Source organism: Panthera leo, chromosome B4 (assembly GCF_018350215.1).
Source record: "Panthera leo isolate Ple1 chromosome B4, P.leo_Ple1_pat1.1, whole genome shotgun sequence".
NCBI lineage: Eukaryota > Metazoa > Chordata > Mammalia > Carnivora > Felidae > Panthera > Panthera leo.
The window spans coordinates 121,542,196-121,565,991 of record NC_056685.1 but is presented as its reverse complement, the minus strand read 5'-3'; the positions used below and the strand labels follow the sequence as shown (position 1 = coordinate 121,565,991).

Genomic DNA, 23,796 nt, shown 5'->3' with positions numbered 1-23,796 from the left:
TCAGTCCCCCTATCTCTCTGACCCTCCCCTGCTGGCACTCCCTCTCTCAAACATAAATAAACTTAAAAAGAAAAAAGAAAAAAGAAAAAAAAATCTGACTATTCCAAGGGGTGAGTATATTGAACAATGAGAACTCTGCCGGTGGAATTGGAAACCAGTTCCCCATTACTGAATGTCATCCAGCCTATGACCCAGCAACTTCACATCCAGATTCTCTGCGAAAACTTTAGCATATATGTAGATCAAAATTTCATAGTGACATTGTTTATACAGGCTATATTCTGAAAGCAATCCACATGTCCATGGAATGAACTATGGAGCACTGAGTCACAATAAAATACTATACAGCAGTGAAAATGAAAGAACTATGGCTACACCTAATAATATAGATTCTCTTAGTGACGTAATGTAAAGAGACACAGAATATTACAAAGAATACGGTACAATTTTTTCTTTTTTTTTGTATGGCCCAAACGCAAACAAAACCAAACAAGTTTAACGGCACATATGTAAGGCAACAAAATAAGAAAACAGGAGGATGAAGATTTACACAAAATTCGGGATAATTAAAAAAAAAAAAAATCTCTGAAAGGGGAATGGTGGGGGATAGGATGGTAAGGCAATCCTGAAGAAATTCAAGGGTTCTGGTAAAATTCTACTTCACAAATGACATGGTGTTTAACCATGTTTCATTACTTACATATTCTTCTGCAATTTTCAAATACTACAAAAATTTGAAACTTGAATTAAAAATCAAAACTAGAAAAGAACATACCTCAACCATAGTAGACGCGCAGGCTACCACCCGCAAGGCACTCTGGGTCAGCAGTCTCGTGGTCAGTTGCCCGTGGGGGCGGAACCTGTGGCCTTCTATAGGCATGCGCGCTACCACCAGCCAATCAGCGACGCCCCCAGACGAGGGTCGCTTGGCTTTTCTCCCGCGGGAATTCTGAGTTGCCTCAGAAGAACGTCGCGACAGCCAAGCGGATACCTCAGGTGAGGTGCTGGGTTGTAGGATGCTGGAGTGGCGGGGACACCCGTAGAAAGACCTATATCTGTGGTCATCGGCCATTGGGGTTTTTTTCAGGGGTGAGGAGGGGAAGATTTTGTCTAGCGCGGGAGAAGGAGCCAGGGGCTACTCTTAATTTGTGAGGCAAATCTTTCCGACTGGCACTACCTGGGTGGGGCCTCTGACGGGAAAATCAAGTCCGTGAACTTCACCGAGGGCAGGGCCTTGAGCAGGCGACGGCCAGGTGGAAAGCCGCGGGCTGAGTGGGTTCTGACAGGTCTCGAGACCCTGAGCAAATTTATCTCTGGGGAGGAGGTGGGCCTTCGTCTGTGGGCGTATCTCTCCCTCGTCCCCGCCCCAAACCCATCAGAAACAATTAAAATGAACCGAGGGCGTCTCTTCGTTTGTCCTCGATGTCTATGTTGTGAAAAATCTTAGGTGGAATTGTTCTTTTCCGAGGCACAGATTGCAGAACGTTTTTATTTTATATTTATTTCGCTGTAAACTCATTTTGGGGCATGCTCACGACCGATCCTGTCAACAACTACAATTTCGCTCTGTGACTGAAATGCACAAACTAGATTCGCCCGAATTTAGCCAGAATCCGGCAGAAGCGGGACTAAAATTCAGATCTCAATCCTCAGGTGCAAACTCACCGTCGACGCTGTCTTTATCTTCTTTGTTAACTTTCGGGCCAACAGATTAAGTGAGAAGACTCCCCAAATGTTATTCACCTAAGATGATCTTTATTTGATAGCGCTAATTTTGAAATTTACCGGTTTACTTAAATGGTGTCTTTGGATTCAGAAGGTTTGAGAGACTTATTTTTTAAAAGTCAGAAAACAACTAAATATGGTGCCGTCTGGAAGAAAGCATACAGGGAAATCTGGGAAGACATCAGTGGAGGATCAGGTCGTAAGAGCCTATGACTTTGAGAAAGAAGATAAAAAGGATCTGAGTGGTTCAGAGGAGGATGTCACTGAAGGTACAGTATATCTAATATTGTTGGGCAGTGACCATGTCCTGTACTTCACTTGTTTTGAATGCACTACATTTTAAACGATAATAAAACTTTATTTGTAAAGCATTTTGATGTGCTTCATGTTTCTCATTTGGAGTTAGAAAAGCTTACACAGCATCTCTTGCCTTTACAGTCATTATTCTCCAGATTTCTGATTGATTGGTAAATAAAATATATAACACTTATGGCATAAATACATATAATATGTAAAAATAAATAAGTACAAACCTGGCCTATTATGACATTAAGACGGGAAGACTTGCAAAATTGTTCCTATAAAATGGTCATGGATCCTGATTTAATTGCATCCAAACTGCAGAGAAAGTACTGTGTTTATATGTCTGCTTTAAACAGTAATGTTGGCAAAAAAATCCTAAAAGGCCTCAAAATTAAGATACTACACCATGAAAAATTACCATGAAAAATGGCATACTTAGTTTTGAAAATATTTTTCTTTCTTATTGTCAATGCAGGGAAGACTCCAGTAATTGATAAGCACGGGAAGAAAAGGACTTCTGCAGGAATATTTGAAGATATGGGGTGATGTGCTCAAAATAATTTTTGCCTGTTATATAAAGTACTTTAAGAAAAGTCTACTTTGGTTGTCCAGCAACTATTGTATGTAAAATACTGGGTGTGTGATATTTTGATCCTTAATTAAAAGCTTTTTAATGTAATTTCACAGGGGCGAAGTACAAAATATGCTGGAAAGATTTGGAGGTATGTTTTAGGAGATATCTATTTTTCATGTTTAGCTTTTTTAAATCATCTCTAAATTAAAAAATTTAGTTAGGAAAGTCAGAATCGGGATAGTAATAGCTGAAAGTTTTCTTAGAAAAAAAGCAGTCTTGCTTTTTAATATTATACTTTAAGATTTAATTTTAAATGTCTTTCCAAAACTGTTGAACCAACTGTACCCCTATTTAATTTGAACATGTGGCAACAAAATAATTTTCATCAACATTAAGTTTTAATAAGTATTTATTTTCAATAAAGCTGACATTAACAAGGCTCTCCTTGCCAAGAGGAAAAGACTAGAAATGTATACCAAGGCTTCTCTCAAGACTAGTAACCAGAAAATTGAACATGTTTGGAAAACCCAACAAGAACAAAGGTAAGGTTGTTGGTTTTTCACAGACACAACGTTTGTATCATTTCTTAGTATCCATTGGTGCAAATTATGAAAAATACTATCATTTTCTATTTATTGGTGTTTCTAGTAAAAAATATATTTGGCTTTACTTTTCTCTAAGTCCTTTCTTTAGTCTTATAACCGTACTCCTTCATAGACTTGAGATGATTTCCTAGAAATCAATGATTATCTTTTTCTCCATTTAAATAACCATTGAGTGGGGCGCCTGGGTGGCTCGGTCGGTTAAGCGTCCGACTTCGGCTCGGGTCATGATCTCGCGGTCCTTGGGTTTGAGCCCCGCATCGGGCTCTGTGCTGATAGCTCAGAGCCTGGAGCCTGTTTCGGATTCTGTGTCTCCCTCTCTCTGTGACCCTCCCCTGTTCATGCTCTGTCTCTCTCTGTCTCAAAAATAAATAAACGTTAAAAAAAAAAAAAATTAAAATTAAAAAAATAAATAAACGTTAAAAAAATATAAAAATAAAAAATAAATAAATAAATAACCATTGAGGTTTTTTTACTATAAAGGAATAAAAAGTAAATGTCATCTAAATTATGAGTCTTGTGATAGTTACTTATTTAACAATGTAGAAAAAGATCAATCTTATTGTAAATAATCTGTATATTTTAGCTGATGGCTTAATGTTACTGTTTACAAAATCATTGTCATACCAAAATGGGGAAAAATTAAGTGAAATATTTCTATTTGGAAATCTTATAAACATAGTAACTTCATTGAATCTGTTTATCATATCAGAAACTATATTCAATTGGAGAAAATGAGAAATAAACTGCATGGAGATAAAATGAAGTTTTCTGGAAAATTTGTATATATAATAAAACTTCCATAGATCTTAAGAACTAAAGCATACAAGAGGGATTTTCTGTCAGCTGGTTAGGAAAATAAATACTTCTAGAATCAGCATAAATCATTATTTTACTTTTTGTTTTCACATCTGAAAATTTAAGGAGCCATTATTTCCTTCCTTTATTGTAGTATTAATTATGTCAAATCAATTTTGTTTTGAATGTTTTTTCTATTGGTATGAAATATGATAATAGTCATTCTTATGTTTTAACAGGCAGAAGCTTAATCAAGAGTATTCTCAGCAATTTCTGGCTTTGTTTCATCAGTGGGATATAGATGTGCAGAAAGCTGAGGAACAAGAAGAAAAACTAGCTGTTAGTATCACACTTAGTTTTATAATTAATCTATTATAACCAAGTGTCAAGTAGGAATGGAGAGCCTAGCTGTGTAGTAGATCCGTAACACTCAGCTGGGTTTCACTTCCCATGCTGGCTATGTGTTTTGGCCCTGCTGAACGGTAAACCAGAGAATTATGGGTACACACCGTATTTATAAAAGCTGTTGTTCCTGTATTGGTTGTGATTCTTGCAGTTCCAAGTGACAGAAATTGTCAAGGTACAAAAAACATTATTGGTTTATATAAAAGAAGTCCAGGAATAGTTTGGTTTCAGGCATAGCAGGATGGGTATAAGGAAGGATTGTTTACATAGTGTCATTTGGGCTCTGTCTCCAGCTCTTAATAGGCTGTTTCAGTGTGGTAAGCAAGATAGCTTCTTGCATTTGTAAACTTGCTACAAGTTTAGTAACCTCAGTGGATTAAAATAGACTTTCTCAATAACTTGCAGAAAGAAAAGTCCATTGGAGGAATATCATTGATCTAGTTTGGATTATTTGCCCATTCCTGAATGAGTCATTATGGTTAAAACATGGTTTACTTTTAATGACTAGACTGTTGTTACATGCCCATCTTTATAGGAGATGGAAGTGAGCCCCTCCCATATATAACTATGTTAACTATCCTTGTATTTAATTCTTTCATTTATAAAATTATCACACATTTCTTATTTAAGAGCTAAGGTACTATTCATATTAAATAATCTTAGGGGTTGGTTGATCAGCTCAGTTTTAGAAATGTTAATACGAAACAACCAAGGGGATGTGTTGAGTAGGCCATTGGTATATGAGTCTGGAGTTCTGGAAAGAGACATGAGTTGAACTTACAAAGTTGGGAATTCTCAACATAAATACATCATTTAACCATGAGATTGGATAAAATCACCAAGGGAGCAATTGTAAATGTGAAAGAGAAGTAAGTCTAAGAACTGAGCTCTGGAATAGGTACTTCAGTGTTTAGAGTTCAAGAAGATGAGGGAGAACCAGTAAAGGAGACTGAGAATGAGTGGCCTAATAGGTAGAAAAAAAGACTCCAAGTGAAGTCAAGAAAGCCTTTGAAGAGAGAGGATAAACTTTGTCATATGCTACTTATAGGCCACATAGGGTGGATTTGGCAATGTGGAGGTTGTTGGTGTTCTTTATCAGAATGATTTGGTAGAAAAGAGAGTACAAAGAGTTGACTGGAATGAGAATAAGAGAGAATAGGAAAGATAGAAATGGGGTGGTAGCCTGAGTAGAAAAGGAATAGTGTGTGGTTTTTTGTTTAAGAATGGAGAAAGAGCAACATGTTTGTGTGCTGCTAAGAATAATCTTGAGAAAAAATAAGGAATTGAAAGAGGGGGACAATTGCTAAATTCTTTAGAATGGTTGGGACATGTGAAAAAGTTGGCTGTAGCAGAGAACAAGTATAGTTCATCCTTAAAAATAGGAAATAAGGTAGAGTATGTGAACACAGATAGATGTAGTTGTGTAGGTAGATATGGTGATGGGGACCAAAGTTCTCTTTGGATTACTTCTATTTATTTCGTGAAATAATTAAGGTCATTGGATGGTAGAAAAGAAGTTGCTTTTTGAAGTCAAATGAGACAGTATAAAATACTTTCCTGAAGAGTGGGCCAGTGAATAGACTAGGAAAATGTAATTTCCAAGTAGCGTTAAGGACCAATTTAGGCTAGTGATCACAGTGATCATGATTTAAAGTGAGACCTACCAGCATATAAGTGTGGGGTTTTCTGAAGTCATGACCAGCTACAGACAGAGTAGCTGGAAAGTTGAATTTAAAGAGTTCAGAGTAGTATCTAACACATGGTGACTATGAAGTTTGCTATTGTTAATATTATGTAGAGGTTGCAGATATTGGCAATTACAAAATCTAGGGTATGAGTATGTGCATGAATGGCTAAAGTAGAATGGGAGACAAAAAAACCATTGGTGGAAAGTAGGCCAAGAAACTGAAAAATCAAAATTATTGGAAGGATTAGCCAGGGTGATACTGAAAGCACCAAGAATTAAAACATATTTTGTGTATTGTTAAGTGTTCCTACTCAATAGCTGTTAGGTTTATTACATTATTGTTGTATATGGTGGTGAACTTGGTAATAATAGTTAAAACAGTGTTGATTAATTTTTTTAATGTTTATTTTTGAGAGAGGGGCGCAGAGAGAAAGGGAGACAGAGAATCCGAGGCAGGTTCCATCCAGGTTCTGAGCTGTCAGCATAAAGTGAGATGCAGGGCTCAAACTCATGGGCCATGAAATCATGACCTGAACCGAAGTCGGATGCTTAACCGACTGAGTCACCCAGGTGCCCCTTAAAACAGTGTTGATTCAAAAACTATACCTTTTAAATTTAATGCAGAATTATTTTTTGTTAAATTTTAAATTTTATCCAAATTGTTATAATTTTTTTTCTTTTACATTTGTAGAACCTGTTTCGACAGCAACAAAAGGCTTTTCAACAATCTAGAATTGTTCAGAACCAGAGACTGAAAACAATTAGACAGTTATATGAGCAGTTCATAAAGGTCTGTTGTATTTGGTTATGTAATACATTCTTATATAACATTATATTTGGAAATAGAAGATGATTTTTTCCTTCTAAGTTTAAGGGAAAAATTTTGCTTACATATTTTAAATTCTTACTTTCCATTTTGTTACAAGTGTTAAATATATTTTCATTTCAAGACTCTAATGTTATCGTGGGGATTATTAAAAACAGGAAATGGTGAATTGGGAATTTTACCTAAATGTACATATTATGCATAAAATTCATACTTTATTAACTTTAGTAATAGTTCTGTCTTAACTAAAAATAGAATGTCCATTAATTATTTCTAGGTAGTCTTTTACTTGTCTTTGTATCTCTAATATTTGCTAAATAGAAAGTACCCAATTGAAAATGAGGAATATCTTATTTTCTACTGTATTATATATGTGCTTTATGGTATATTTGCTTTTAGGATTATTACAGTGACTAAAAATAGCTTTATATGCCATCTTATAATCATAAGAGATGGCTCAGACATAGAATAGAATGAAAAAGCCAGTTGATTAAAAATTTGTGGATTGAGAATTAGCTGACACATATGCATATTAGCAAATTGTGGTTTGTGGCATTGCCCTCTTATTCATGCAGATACATATTTTTTTAGTATCAGTTCATAGGAGTTCATTGGAATCCTGCACGTACTTTTTTTTTTTTTTTGATGTGGGGGATCCTTTTAGATAATCTTGTTCAAATGTTAAAATGTCACCCCTTTTAAAGGAATTGGGATGCTCTGAATAAACTAGTAAAATAGTTTAAAACAATTATTTTTAAAGAAGTTTAATATGTATGTACACCAAAGTTATTTTTAAAAGTGTTTCCAATCAGGCGCACCTTGGTGGCTCGGTTGAGTGTCTGACTTTGGCTTAGGTCATGATCTCATGGTTCAGTTCGTGAGTTCAAGGCCCACATTGGGCTCCCTGCTGTCATCGTGGAGTATGCTTTGAATCCTCTGTCCCCCTCTCTCTGCCCCCCTCCCAATTGCGCTCTCTCAAAAATAAATACACGTTTTTTTAAAAAAAGATCCCAATCAGCTTGCTTTAATGCACTCTAAAAACCATTTGTTAATTGGTGAAGGTAGATGAAGTACTAGATTTTTTTAAAATCTTATCACTAAATGTTACACTTAGATTAGGAATTTTAGTATTATATTTGATTCCTACATCTCCCTTATTCTTCACATCCATTTATTAGTAGGTCCTGTAATTTTTGCTTCTGCAGTGGTTCTTTCTCTCAATTCCCAGTGCTACTATCCTAGTTTACAACCTCATCATTCTTTGCTTGTACTATTAAACCTCAACTGATCTTTCTGTTCTTCAAACTACCCTTCATAGGTCTGTCATACTATCTTCCTAAAACATCTTTTCCCTCCTGAAAGTCAGTAACTTCTCATTTTCAATTCTTAGGTATTCAAGATCTCCCTCCCGCCCCAGCCCATAATGTTATCTTCTTTTTATGCTTCAATTACTACATTTGTCTGGTAATTCCCACTCCTCCAGATAATTGCTTTCTCTGAACTCACTCACTATGTACTTCCATTATGCTTATGCTCTTGCCCTAAAATACTTTTACTTTTTCTCTCTATTGAAATTGTATTCTTTTGACAACTAAATTGGAATTAATCGTATATTTTCTACTACATAGCCATAGCAAGTTGCATTTCCATTCCTGTTACAAAATTTTGCATTGTTTATATGTTTCTTCTTACTGTGATAAAAGCGTGATCATGTATTATTGTTTCTAAATTTTTCCATACACTTAATATAGTACTTTTTAGATAGTAGGAGTTAAGATCACTGTTTGTTAGATGAATAGTAAAGATTTATAACATAATTTGTTTCTCATAAATTGAAAAAAGTATATTATAGATCATTTTATTCCCTCTAATAAATTCACACCCCACTATTAGTCATAATAATATAATAACATAACTGCCTGATATTTTGAAAGCTTATTAGAAATTTTAAAAATTATGGTATTTTTTTTGGTTCTATTTTGACCTTAACAGCTCATTAACTTGTTATTTTGAGTAAAATACACTACTGTCGTACCTCCTATAATAACATTTGATCCATGTCTGATGCTTTTTATTCCTTTAGTGCATGTCTTGGTTTCTTCTATTACTTAGAAAATTTTTATTTAGATAAATAATGCACATTATTTAAAGATCCTACCTTTAAAAAAATTTTTTTAAAGTTTATTTATGTTGAGAGAGAGTATGAGCGTGAGCAGAGGAGGGGCAGAGAGAGAGGGAGAGAGAATCTCAAGCAGGCTCTGTGCTGCCAGTGCAAAGCCCAACATGGTACTCAAACTCATGAACTGTGAGATCATGACCTGAGCCGAAATCAAGAGTGGGATGCTTAACCAACTCAGCAACCCAGGCACCACTTTAATTTTTTTTTTAATGTTTATTTTTGAGAGAGAGAGAGAGAGAGAGAGAGAGCACGAGTAGGGGAGGGGCAGAGAGTGAGGGAGACATAGAATCTGAAGCAGTCTCCAGGCTCTGAGTTGTCAGCACAAGAGGCCGATGCAGGGCTCAAATCCACTGACTGCAAGATTGTGACCTGAGCCAAGTCGGACACTTAACTGACTGAGCCACCCATGCACCCCTGAAGATCCTACTTTTGAATACTAATTATACAAGTTTAGAATCTGAGATGAAAAGTGGTGGTAACTGAACTAGCCTTTTGCGTTTTAGAGTATGGAGGACTTGGAAAAGAATCATGATAATCTACTTACGGGCGCACAAAATGAACTTAGAAAAGAAATGGCTATGTTGCAAAAAAAAATTATGATGGAAACTGTAAGTCATTATATTTTAAATTGAGAAAAAATAAGGATTAATGCAAGCACTGAAATATTTTATTTGCTGAAATATGTATAACACTTATCTAAAAATTAAACAAATGTTTAATATTTCCTTTCACATAACAGCAGCAGCAAGAGATGGCAAGTGTTCGAAAGTCTCTTCAATCCATGTTATTCTGATGACTCTTTGAAGGAAGAACTTGAACCTAAATGATATGATACAATTATAACATTAGCTAAGAAGAATGTAATTGTTTAGAGTGGTTTAAAAATTCTAGTTTAAAATAATACATCGTGTTAATCTTTAGCTTCAGTGCAAGAACCCCTTTCTGTTAACCTTCACATAAAGCTGAACAGTTATGTGAGTAGTAGCAATTCCTAAATTATATATACTAAGCCTTCAGTTCTTTAATAGTAATTGTGAATTTTTCTCTTTAACACTTGTCAATTAATTTTTAGCAATAAAAATGATTTACTTTCAGGTTTTGGCTTCAGTGTATCTGCATTAGTCCCAAAAGGTAGAAAGCACAAGCATAAAAGGTTAAATTGTTCTTCCTTAAGAAAAAATGTACAAAATCTATGTTATATATACATCCTATCATGTATACTCAGTAAGTTGCACAACCAATTCTAATGAAATTAAGATTTCAAAAGAAAATCTATTCTATTGACTTATAAAATTTATTAAAAGAAACCTAAGTTTGTGTTCAGAAATAAATTAAACTGCTAAAAACTATTAAGAAAACCAAACAAGATCTATAATCAGTTTTAAGACGTGGATTTGTGAATATGTCATTTCCACAAAAACATCAAAATGCCATTTAATTGGATTTGGTCCACAATTAAATGACACATGCCCTTAGTAACGATTAAACGTATATCTAACATACTTAATTACTTATGGTTTAAATGCTTCACATCTGTCTTTAAGTTACCTAGAAAATATTTTGTTTTTCAGTTTTAATATTCAGTAAATATATAGAAGTTTGATTACATTCATTTCCAAACGAACAGTTGATTTTATACCTTGTCTCTAAAAATACGCATTTTTTTAAACATAGCATAACATATGAAACACTTGATTTAATAAATATTAAATTGTTTCACATTTGTTTGAAATAAGTTAAACTTACTATTTTTTGCTGAAATTGCTTTCATTGAATCAGTCAAAACAAAAATATGCCCTTGGAGGAAAAGGAGTGATTTTCTCCTGTTTTTCCATGTTTTAAATTCTAATTTTTACCCCTATTACCCACTTTTACCTTAGTTAAGATTTTCCAAGCCTAAAAAATAAGCCCATACTGATTCTCTTTTTCTAGCTGTGATAAGTTATACAAGAAAAAATTAATGATTATCTAAGGAGACAGTTCCAATTTTTTTTTTGCATTTTGTAAAGGACTTCCCTTTTAAGCCAAAGTTGGAATGTAAATCTTAAGTACTATTCAAACACTTTAAAAAGTCCTATCCAAACACTTTAAAAAGTTTACCAATAGTTAGAGGCAAAATAAGTACTCCAGAGTGATTTCTATGTACTTAATTTACATATTTTTTCCTTTTAAAGAATAATCCCCTTTCACTATTTTTTCAATATACCTTTTTATTGTCTAAGACACAGTATGTGTTCATTACTCCTTTAATTTTGATTATTTCATCGTATGGCTTAAGGTCTACAGACTGTTGGATAAAATTAATAAGGTAAGATGGGAGTGTGAATCACAACAATCCTTGTAATAGTTCTAATTTTCATAATGAGCAACATAAATGCTTTTAAGTGAGAGTGGAAAGATAATCAGTACATAATGTATTTAGTGATGGGACAACTGATATTTATCATCTCCCTATCATGAGTCCATGTGTATTTGAGGTTAATTTTGCTGAAATTTTAAAGGGAAGATATTGCCATGTTTTCATAAATTACTAATTTTCTTATGTCAACTGTGCTTTAGCTGCTGTTTTATGATTCATAAAAGGGAATGTTTAAAGTCCACTTTTTTGTGAAAATTAATTTTAACTCAGAATATCAAGGAATGTATAAAGATTCATTTGTTTTCTGAACTGGTAAGACAAATTCCTTTTAGTAAATACAAATTATAGAAAATTCCAGTAGCCCATTTAAATTCTAGTTGCAAGCAAGTATTTCTTTTTATACAACAGTAATTAACATACCTCTTTTGAAAAATGGCTAATTAAAAATCATAACATCATTTGACTCAATAATTACAGTATTACAGTCCATGAACTTATATGGTATTATGAACTCATTTGTCAATTTTTAGCAATTAAAGTAAGCATTGCCCTTAATATGGCTAAAATCCTTTAAGTCCTAAATTTTTTTTTTAATTTTTTTTTTTTAGCGTTTATCCATTATTGAGAGACAGACACAGAGCGTGAGCAGGGAAGGGGTAGAGAGAGGATGAGACACAGAATCCGAAGTAGGCTCCAGGCTCTGAGCTGTCAGCACAGAGCCGGATGCGGGGCTCGAACTCACAAACTGCGAGATCATGACCCGAGCCGAAGTCAGTTGCCTGACCAACTGAACCATCCAGGCGCCCCAAGTCCTAAATTTTTATGTAATCCCTTAGCAATGAAAACCCAAAGTATCTGATAAAGATTTCTGAGATAAAGAGACTCATCTTTAGAACCACAGTGGTTTACTTTCTTATCCTCAGAAAATTGAAATTTCTTTCTTTGGCTTTCTTTTTAACTAATATATTGTAATACTCTGGTAATACCTGTGATCAAAAATGTCGATATACAGTGAGGGCTTTACAACTGAAATAAACATAATGGAATCTACAGGACTTAATGTTTTACATTCAAATATAACCTTATTTATTGTATACTAGCCTCCTGCAAAGGGGAATTTCCTTCACTCATAGGTTCCCCTAACTGCTTCTCCTCTTTTCCTTGGGCTATTAGTCAATATGCTTGTGAACCTGTTCAGGTGCTTCATGACATGAAGTCTTGAAGATATTTAGATGAAGGTGTCTTGAAATTTGCAGGCACAAAGCACTAAAGTACATCATCATATCAAATGAAGAAATGACCTTTGGAAGCAAAAAAAAAAAAAAAAATGGATTAGGGCCTATCTTTTCTGAAGCAGCAGTTATTTTTCTGTCCCCTTCCCTACCCCACCCCCCAGAATCTCAAACCTTAACCTAAATTCTTCAACGAGAATATTACATTTTACAGTACTTTCATATATTTCATATTTGGACCTCACTATAATCCTCTGGAACATGCAGGATATTTCACAGTTATAAAAACTGAGGCTCAGAATGGTAAAAGGCCTAGACAAAAATACAAAAGCTGGAAAGTAACAGAACTTGTCTTCTGACTCCACATTCTTTCAATTTTCTGCTATGCAACAAAGTCATAAATTTTCTATTAGAAGGGACTATTAGTCACTTAATAAAATCATCCCATCATATACATTTCTTTTTCCTTTGAGATGGTTTTAAGAAATAAAGGCCTGGAAAAGACACAATAGTTGAGGAGAGGTATATACAAAATTGTGTTGAATACAAAATTAAGGAGAAAGGCACACTCTAAAAAGTTTATCAGAGACCAGGGGCAAATGCTTCCTTTCAGAGAAAGGAGGCTCACAGCTCTGCCAGTGGAGAGAGAATTCTCACCCATGAGGGGAAAATCTCCCATATCATTTACTTGAAAAGTTCTGTCTGACCGTTTTCTCTCTGAAGCAAGGACCTTATGTTTTTGTTTGGTCCACAACCAAACTATATGTCATCATATAGTGTTTTTTGTTGCTTTTTAATTGTGATCGACATAGTGTTTTAGAGAAAAGTTCAATTTGCCTTCATCACCATAATCTCTACCAGTGGCATAAACCAGGCCAACTCATGACAAAATAAGTACCTGAATTTTTTTTTTTTTTTTTTTTTTAAGTAGGCTCCATGCCCAATGTGGGGCTTGAACTCACAACCCTTAGATCAACAGTTTCATGCTCTACTGACTGCGCCAGCCAGGCACCTGGTTCTTGAATTTTTAACACCTGATGTCTTAATTACATTAACAATTCCATTTGGCAATGTATATTTAACTTTAGTAAAAGAAACCCTACATTGAATTTTTGGATATTTTGAATAATTACCCCCTATTTTTAAAATTTAGATTGTTTTGGAGCCCTAAAAATATGTATAGTGGATAGCAAATTAAAGAAAATTATTCTGATTTTCGAACACTTTTTAGACTATTGCCTGAAAAACTTCCAAGGATTAAGATTTACATCTCCCTACCATTTAAAAAATGAAAGATTTTTGAATGGACCATGAATGGGTATTAAGCTATTTACTCCAGAAAAAAAATAATACTGTAGAACATAGTATAAGGATCATCAGATGTACTATGGTCCATGCACAGAACAGATAATATTTTAATGCTTAAATCTAACAAATACGGTAAATTATTCAAATTACCAAGAGATTCACTGAAGGATTTCCTTTAGCACACTTTAATATGTGTTTATGTATCACTAACAATTAGGTGAAAGTCACTGAGGTCCAGAGGTAGGGGAAAATACAGCAAAGTTGTTCAGAACCACTATTAACTGAAGACCATAAAGACAATATCTCAATAAAATAAAAAATTGAATAATGCTCCCTTTATCCATGTTTGTGATTAAGGTGTTAACAATAGTGATTCTCTTTTCTTCAGATGGCTAGAGCTTCTCTCTTAAGCACCATAATTCTATGTTTTATAATCATTTTGAATAGAAACTAATATATGTATGACATATATACCACTTTCTTAAGTAGAATGTAGACAATGAGAATTTAACCTTTGCTTGATGAATCATTATTATTGATATAAATTATGCACTGTCCTCATGAGGCATACAGGTACATCAGGTTGCTTAATTCTAGCACAAAATGGTCCCAGAATCCCATACTTGGTAATACTGTCTTTTCTATTTTGTTTCTTCACTATTAGCTGACAGTTCTTGATGCAATAAGTGCCCACATTTGCTAACACTAACTCCATCTAATTTACCAGTTACCTGCTATAAGCTCGGTATAATTCTAACAAGCTTGATTAAGTAAAAGTCAGACACTTAATAAGTATTTGCAGTTCTCTGGGCAGAGTGAAATCATTTTTGACATCTTTGTATTGTTTTTGGTAGGGGAGAAAAATATATTTTTAAGGTACACAGTTGTGTTTTTAAAGATTTAAGTTGTTGGAAGCCTGATCTCCAGATAATGTGGGCCATTTCTATACACACACAAAAATGATTCACGGCTTAAAAGGAGTATATTTTTAATATTCAGAAACATTTACAGTATACATAGTGAGGCTATCTGCTATCTCACTGAAATGACTCTTAAGCATAGGGTTATCTGACATATATTAAGAATAAATAAAAATCTTAGCAGAAAAGAACTTACCATTGCTATCCAAAGAACAACATATTCGTCTATAAAATTATTAAAGTATTGGTCTAAAAATAAAAGACCTGGGCCAAAAAAGACAGTGTCTTGAAGATACAGTTCACTTTTGGTCATGTGAGCTATCTATAAAAAAGTAAACAAAATAATTTCACTATTAAGTTTTAAATATTTTAGCTTTTACTTTTCAGGACAGAATTGTAACTTTAATTCACTATTAAGACAAAGATAAAGAGACCATTTAATCTCACATTTGATCCGGAAATACTGATTCTAAAACTTCTCAAATTCATGACTAGGTAGCTCGTTAAAGTTCCCAATATTTAAATTCCTTGATATCAAAAACTTATAGTTGATAATTACAGCTAAACAGATAATTAAAAGACTTACCATACAGAAAGGAAATTATCTCTCTGAATATAACATTAACTCATTCACAGTTTTACTTAGAACATGAATAGCTATTTATTGTAATGATAACATCATTAAAAACCTAACCATTGTATGGAATACTTTCCAGCTTTGTATTTGAGGACCAAGTACATTATTTATACCATGAAATATAAATTAATTTCTTACCACCAATTTTTGTGAGACTTTAGCAAAGACACATCCAAACATCAGGGTATAAAGACAAGGATGCTTTTCAAACACATTAGTTGCTGACTTTTTATAGATCATTATTGCCAATATAATAATTATTCCTATGTGGAGTCCAGGTGACAAAACACTAGTGCCCTAAGGGATAAATCAGAAAATCAGCATTATATTTTAGCACTACATTTATCACAGTGCAAACATTTTCTGAATATCTATTTTGTGTTAAGAATTAGAGACCTAAAGAAGGGAGAATGGGATGTCCATGGCCTAAAGGACTATGTAGATCTTAACTGTGCCTTCAAACTTCCACAAAACTATAGGGTTACAAAGAGGTAATACAGTGCCACAGATGTTTGATTTCAGTTTTATATACACCACGCATTTTAAACTAACAACCACTAAAAAGTAACAATATGATATATTCTATACAAAATTTTACTATGCTGAAGGCATAGTAAAAATCCAACATTTGGATTGCTAAATTAACATATTTTTGTCCAGATACTGGAATAAAGCTTAGCCTGCCAATTTTATTTTTTATTTATTTTTTTAACATTTTGTTTTTTAAATTTTTTTATTTATTTTTGAGAGAGAGACAGAGCATGAGTGGGGGAGGGGCAAAGAGAGAGGGAGACACAAAATCTGAAGCAGACTCCAGGTTCTGATGTTAGCACAGAGCCTGACACAGGGCTCGAACCCACGAACCATGAGATCATGACCTGAGCCGAAGGCAGACCCTTAACTGACTGAGTCACCCAGGCGCCCCAAGATTTTATTTTTAAATAATCTCTACATCTAACATGGATCTCAAATTTATAACCCTGAGATCAAGAGTCACATGCTTGATTGACTGAGATAGCCAGGCATCCCAACCTACCAATTTTAAAAAATATTTTAACCACTGATTAGGAAGAGTTTAATTCTGCCCTGGTCTCTCTATATACCAACACCTCCCACCCTCACCTTTTTTTGCATTTAGACTGCAAATGCCTTCTTGTGTAACACTGTAAATCCAGCCCATTACATTTTTACCTATGTGAATCAGGATTCTCTCAGTACTGCTTATCCTAAACAAAATTTAGACTAAAAAAAATAGTGCATTTATCTGTATTATGGTTCTGTAGATTTTATTCAAGAAAATCTGCTGCTAAAACCATCGGAAAAGCACCAGTTTAAGAGTTAGAAATCAACCACTTCTTAGCCATAGTGTTTGATTTTTTATCTTCCTTCAAAATATAATCAATTATTTCTTAATAAAATATTCTCTAAAGTAGACATTGATCCTGACTAAATCTTATTTTCTTTAGTGGAATTCATGTTCCAGGTAGTACTCTATCATCCATGGTCAAGCAACAAGTATTCGTAAGTACCTCATGCACAGTGCTGTCCTGAAATCAACTGAAGAAAACACTTCATAAAACGACAAATTAATTTTTCCAAACATATCAGGACTTATGTATCTATATGATTTATATTTTGGTTTTGGATTATGTACATAATATGTATTCATAAATATTGATAATTTATGAATTATGTGGATTCCTTTGAAATTGTCTTGAGAGCTAGTTTATAAGTCATTTAAGAGAATGAGACTTTTTTTTACTAAAAATGTCATATTTCACGTTTACTATTCTTATTTATTAAATCTGGCTCCATATCACTTTCTTTTTCTCAAAATCAAATCTATCCTGAAAGGACAGAAATTTTGAACTACAATACCAAGGAAATCAAGGAGAGTAAGTTACAGCTCAAATGATTCTAAAAAGGCATTCCAACAATGTTTTGACAGAAGATGACGTCACTGGACTAAGTACTTATCTTCTTAGGTTGTTTGTTTTTTTAATGTTTATTAATTTCTTTTGAGAGATAGAAAGAGAGAGATAGGGAGAATCTCAAGAAGGCTCTGCACTGCCAGTGCAGACTTGGCCTTGATTCCATGAACCACTGTGAGATCATGACCTGAGCGGAAATCAAGAGCCAAAGGCTTAACCAACTGAGTCACCCAGGTGCCCCTTTATCGTCTTATGTTTATCTTAAAGATGACAATATGGCTTTTTAAAAACATAAATATTGTATTTGCTTAAAAAGCTGGCAGGAATTCTGACCCTTTCCCACATAAAAGCACTGAAGTTTAAAATATATATATATAAATAAATACATGGGGCGCCTAGGTGGCTCAGTTGGTTAAGCGTCCAACTTTGGCTCAGGTCACGATCTCATGGTTTGTGAGTTCAAGCCCCATGTCAGGCTCTGCACTGACAGCTCAGAGCCTGGAACCTGCTTCAGATTCTGTGTCTCCCTCTCTCTCTGCCCCTCCCTGCTCACGTTGTCTCTCTCTCTCAAAAAATGAATAAACATTAAAAAAAATTAAAAAAATAAATAAATACAAAAGTATTATAGTATGAGCAAAGGGGATGGGGAAAAATAGAGGGAGGGAGGGAGGCAAACCACAAGAGACTCTTAAATACAGAGAACAAACTGAGGGTGGACAGAGGAGTGGGGGAGAGGGAAAATGGGTGATGGGCATTGAGGAGGGCACTTGTTGGGATGAGCACTAGGTGTTATACATAAGCCAATATGATAATAAATTATATTTTAAAAAATGTAAAAAAACAGAAACACACGGTGTACCTATTCAACTTAAGAATTAAGGTTTAAAATTTTACCTTTTAAAATATTAGAATTTTTAAAAATTTTTAATGTTTATTTTTGAGAGAGAGAGAGAGAGAGAGAGAGCGAGCACACAAGTGGGGGAGGGGCAGAGAGAGAGAGAAAGACACAGAATCTGAAGCAGGCTCCAGGCTCTGAGCTGTCAGCACAGAGCCTGATGAGGGGCTCAAACCAACAAACCATGAGATCGTGACCTGAGCCGAAGTCAGACGTTCAACTGACTGAGCCACCCAGGCGCTCCAATAGTAGAATAATTTTTAAAAATATATTTTAGTGAAATTTCACTAAAATTTACTTGATGAGTAATAAATTGCCCTGTATGTGAAGCCATGACCTTTGGCAACTTTCCCGCTATTAAATCAGGAACTCATTCCCTGAGAATGGAAATTCTTAATTATGTACACTAATGAGACAGTAGATGATTAAATAGAATGTCAGAAAAGTCTACAAGAAAAAGGCTTCAGAAAAGAGGAAAAATGCTTTATTGGTTAATATGTTTTAAAGTGCTTTTGTATTACATGCTTAAAAAGAAAGATAGTTCCCTTCCCTGTTCTTGGAACACCAGCATATTTTTAGTATTTCTGTATCTGGTAATAATAAAATTTAGAATAAAATTAGTAATAAATGATGATGAAATTAGTATCTTACTGCTATAGTGGATCCATTCTTGCCAACACCACCATGGAGGATAACATTGAAATAATTTGAACAGGAAAATATTGCTCCACCTACTACTCCAAGAACTGGAAAGATCTTCAATTTTATTTCTAGAATGGGTATCTTTAGGGGTAGAGGAAAGAAACAAATCATTAAGAAAATAGAATTTATTTTCCTGTTAAATAGTAAAGAAACATTATCATATGGCCCTGTATAATAGGCTATCCTTTTTCTTGTATAAGCAAGCCTTAACTCCTAGATGTAGCCTGAAGTGGTCACTTTTCTTTTAGTGGTTTTATTCATTAAGTGAAAAATGAATCCACCAAATTCAGGGAAGTCTACTTACATAACTGTGATGAAATATTTAATCTCATAAGCCTTCATCTGATTTAAACATGAAAAATGAGAGTTCACTTGAATTTAGTACCTCTAAAAGGTAGCATCACAGGAAAAGTCAGACACCATGATCTGCATCATGAATGTGACAAATATCACAGTGTGTGTGCATGCAAGAATTTTGTGTAGTTAATATCCAGGATTAAATCTCTAACAGTATATTTACCTGTTGGTCAATTTGCTGTTCAAGAAAACTTCCAAAGGCAGCAAAGGATTTAAAAAACAGTAACAATAAATTGCCAAAAGCTATAGGCTAATGTGTTTTGAAAATAGACTGAAATTTATACTAACATTTGTGGAAACTACAGATGAACAAATTTAGAAAATCTACATCTAAAATAAGTATTCTTGTTGGTAAGAATAAGCAGGTGTGCTTTCTTCCTATGGTATTGCCAAAACGTTGAATGAAATGATTTTAAGATTAAATTAAATTCTTCCCCATTGTAACTAAATCAGAATTAAATTTAAGGCAACCACATCTGACTTAATAAATAACCCAACTGCCTCTAGGTCAACATTCACCTTTTTACGGGAACCAGCTGGGCAGCTAACATAAAAGACACATCGCATCCCTCTAGTATATTTGAGAGGCCTATAGTGGCATATCCTTGATTCTATCATTCTTACAGGATGAGAAGGAATATGAATGTCTCAGGAAATGTACCACTACTTAAAAATATGCTCCAAGTCTGAGCCCAGTGTTATGATCTGTAGCTGGCAATTCTGAAATTAACTGCCTTAGAGAAATCTTACTGTTTTTTTTAATAGACTTGATTTTTAGAGCAACTTTAGATTCATGAACAAAATTGTATGAAAAATACATAAAGTCCCCATATACTCTCTACCCTCAACCCCCAGGGTATCCCCTACTATCAACATTCCCTACCAGAGTGTTAACATTTGTTATAATACACGAACCTATCCTGACACATTATTACCCAAAGTCCGTAGCTTCCATTACAGTTTACTCTTGATGGTATATAATTCCGTGAGTTTGGACAAATGCATGACAGATATCCACCATTATAGTATCATGCCAGAATAGTTTCACTGCCCTAAAAATCCCCTGTGCTTTTTCTATTAACCCTCCTTCCCCAGTAACCTCTGGCAACTGCTGCTTTTCACTGTCTCCATCATTTTGCCTTTTCCAGAATGTCATATCGTTAGAATCATACAATATGCAGCCACCTTTGCAGATGGTTTCTTTTGCTAAGTAATATGCACTTGAGGTCCCTCCATGTCTTTTCATGTCTTGATAGTGCTTTCTTTTTAACACTGAATAATATTCCATTGCCTGCATGTACCATAATTTATCCATTCACCTACTGAAGGACATCTTGATTGCTTCCAAGTTTTGGCAATTATGAATAAGGCCGCTGTAAACATCCATGTTCAGGTTTTTGTGTGGACATAAGTTTTCCGCTTATTTGGGTAAATATCAAGGAGCACAGTCGCTGGATCCTATGGTAAGAGTATGTTTAGTTTTGTATCTCTTACTATTTTTACCGGAGGTATATATATATATATGAGTGACTAAAAACCTAGAGTCTGGAATTAGACTTCTTAATTCCAGTACTTACTAGCTATGTGTCCTTGGAGTAATTACTTAATCATTCTAAGACTTATTTATACAACAAAATAATGATAGTATCTATTTCATGTATTGTACCGAGGGTCACAGTGATGGTAAACTGTGGGAACATAAGGTGTTCAGTAAATGTTATTTGTTAGCTATTGATATTATCCTTCTTATTCTTAACTCTATGGGCATGAGGTTGTGAGTCAGCCATTGTTATGGACTTAGGTTGTAAAGATAGAATCATTTATTTCTTCATAAATTCTCTTTCTATGCAAAGCATGAATTTATCCCAGTGGCCTCCTGAGAGTCAACTTTTACCAAAACACTGAGGCCAACCAAGCAGAAAATAAAAACACTCCTAATATGGGAAACTTTACCTCATAATAGATTATAAAAAATGCAAATTATTAACTTTTATTTCCTGATATTGAGGGACAAGTTTCAAACATGAAATATTTTACTGAATTTACTCTTTCATATATCTGTTTTATGAGATAAATATTAGTCTGGAAAAGGTAGTTCAACTAGCGTGTTAAATTTTGTATTAGGGCAATGGGGTCATTTTCTTCTATGTGATAATATATTCGTGCATAGGGAAAAATGCCATAATAAGGTATATAGGAATAGTAAAATTACAAAATGAAGGAAAAAAGGTTAAGAAGTGGTATGACTAGTAACTACAATGTGAAGAATTTCTAAAGAAAATTAACAATGCATTTTCCTAAATATTTGTAAAGTACTTAAATATAAATTTAAATATTCAGATTTACCGTATAGTCCCACATTGTTGCTCCTCCAAGTGTAGATAATATAAAGACGATCACTAAAGCTACCTGAATTTCAGTTACATCCACTCTAAAAAGGAAGCACAAAGAATAGAAAAGATGTTTGTAAATAAAATTCCTGAATATGAACATCAGTTAACCATATGTTAAATATCAAATATGTAAGAATCTTTATAAGTTTAGCTTATTTGTACCTTTAGGTCTATCACTGAATTATCAATTCACACTGTTGAACTGAGCACACTGAATGGTATGTGCTCATATACAGGTAAACATTAGGATATGCATGGGGGAGGGAAAGCTTGTATATCATGTATAAAATTGCTGAGAGCAGTTATCATTGAAATTACAGAAGGATTTTACTTTCTACTTCATGTACTTCTGTAACATTTGAAGTTTTAAATAACAATCATGTATTAGTCTTGCAATGAGGAAAAATTAGAATAATATGAAAACAACCAGGTAACTTAGGACAAATTCTTAAACACCCAAGTGAATTTCACTTAAAAAGTAGGGAAAATTCAAACAGCTTTCCTAATATTAGGTTACTAATAGTCATTATAGTTTTTTGGTTTCCACAGACATTTTCCCCTACATGAACATGTTAAGTTTAAAAAAAAAACAACAAAAAACAAAAAAAAAAAACCTCCACTAAACCAACCAACATCAGTCTCTAGTCTGCATTCTCTGAAGCTACTGACCCCTCTTCTCCTTTGCTCCATAAACAGGATAACTGAAAAGTGGTCTACATTTGTAGTTTCCTCCTCTTCATATTTGCTGCTTTTTTACTGTCGTCTGGTTTTTGGCCCCATTCTACTAAAATTGTTTAAGGTAAACAATGACTTTCAATTGATCGAATCTAAGGGATACATTTCAGTTAATATCTTGGGTAACTTCTCTTCAGTCTTTAAAATGCTGATCATTCCCTTTCTCAATGTTTTGCTATGTTCTTATTTATTCCATGCTCTCTCTTGATTCTCTTGCCTTGCTAGAAACTCTTCTCATGCTCTTTCCTAGACTGCTGCTTCTTCCACATCTGAAATGCTACCATTTCCATAATTACATCTTTTCTCCTTTTAGATTTTCTGAACGATTTTATCTATACTTAGATTACCATCTATAGGCTAAGGACCTCAAAATTCCTATCTCCAAATTCACATTGTTTTTTCTAAGCTCCAGGTTTCTATATCTGTCTACCTACCTGACATCTCTGCTTGGATGCCCTGCAGTCTTCAGATGCTACAGGAATACTTACTGCTCAGCAAATATAAGACATGTAGCGTAATCATTAGATGATAAATTAAAACCAGGCAGGGAAGAAAAGACTTCCAGACTAAGTTACTTGGGGGCAGTTAAGAGGAGAAGGTGAACTGAACATCAACCCACAAAGAAAAGGAAAATATAAAAATGGTAGCCAGTTTTTTTGTTTTTTTGGTAAGATCAGTGGCAGGCAAACCAAGGCCTCCAGGCTGCGTAGAGAAATAGTCAAGTTGGCTCAAAAATGTAAACATAATAGTATAACATGTAGTATTTTGTAGAGTAAAAAGAAGAAAAGTACTAACACTGAGCATCTATTGTGAGTCTTATGAGCTATAAATTATTCCAATAAATTATTTTTTGGAAAGGGAAACAAATGATTTTTCCATGCCTGTACTGGAACAGCTGAAAATTGCCATAGGAAAATGAGTTCATAGCCAAGCTCTCTTCCCACTATACTTACGACTCATACCAGAGTTCTGTGCTCTTTTCCAGTAACAGGGGTAGAATTACACTAAATTATCCATAATTTCCCCAAGGTATGACTAGTGACCAGAAGCAACTAGGAAAGATGGCAGGGATTATAGAATAAATTTTCTCTCAATGAACTAAATGATGCATACGAGGATTGAGCTAGGAACCTGGGTTTCACATATGCATCATCATATCACAGATTTTATATTAAACTCAAAGTTTCATTCTCCCTTAATGACAGTTCTTGAGTCTGGAAACAAGAAA

At 34.2% G+C, this 23,796-nt stretch overlaps 2 protein-coding genes across 7 annotated transcripts in view; one reads left to right on the top strand and one right to left on the bottom strand.

The window, feature by feature from the left end:
* Window positions 1-907: 907 nt before the first annotated feature.
* SYCP3 (synaptonemal complex protein 3) lies at window positions 908-17,425 on the top strand. 4 transcript variants are annotated; one of them, XM_042947515.1, is made up of 9 exons: window positions 908-996; window positions 1,845-1,994; window positions 2,504-2,570; window positions 2,716-2,750; window positions 3,027-3,144; window positions 4,242-4,341; window positions 6,786-6,884; window positions 9,603-9,707; window positions 9,839-10,193. In XM_042947515.1, the coding sequence occupies exons 2-9, from the start codon at window positions 1,862-1,864 to the stop codon at window positions 9,890-9,892; spliced, it is 711 nt and encodes a 236-aa protein (XP_042803449.1). In that variant the 5' UTR covers window positions 908-996; window positions 1,845-1,861; the 3' UTR covers window positions 9,893-10,193. The 4 variants fall into 4 exon arrangements, with proteins under 4 accessions (XP_042803449.1, XP_042803448.1, XP_042803451.1 ...); XM_042947514.1 differs by having other exon boundaries at window positions 912-996; window positions 1,849-1,994; XM_042947517.1 differs by lacking the exons at window positions 908-996; window positions 9,839-10,193 and adding an exon at window positions 17,022-17,425 and having other exon boundaries at window positions 1,032-1,994.
* Window positions 9,745-23,796, bottom strand: part of CHPT1 (choline phosphotransferase 1) — a 35,131-nt gene continuing 21,079 nt past the window's right edge. Inside the window, exons 4-9 of one of the 3 annotated variants that reach the window (XR_006205053.1) lie at window positions 21,787-21,871; window positions 19,033-19,164; window positions 15,694-15,852; window positions 15,115-15,240; window positions 12,560-12,759; window positions 9,745-9,918 (exon numbers count right to left, since the gene is read on the bottom strand). Coding sequence is in view for 2 of the 3 variants with exons in the window: in XM_042947512.1 (XP_042803446.1) it covers window positions 9,874-9,918; window positions 12,649-12,759; window positions 15,115-15,240; window positions 15,694-15,852; window positions 19,033-19,164; window positions 21,787-21,871 (658 nt within the window). In the remaining variant the exon portion in view is untranslated. The remainder of the gene's footprint in view (window positions 9,919-12,559; window positions 12,760-15,114; window positions 15,241-15,693; window positions 15,853-19,032; window positions 19,165-21,786; window positions 21,872-23,796) is intronic. The other 2 variants (XM_042947512.1, XM_042947513.1) reach the window with 2 other exon arrangements.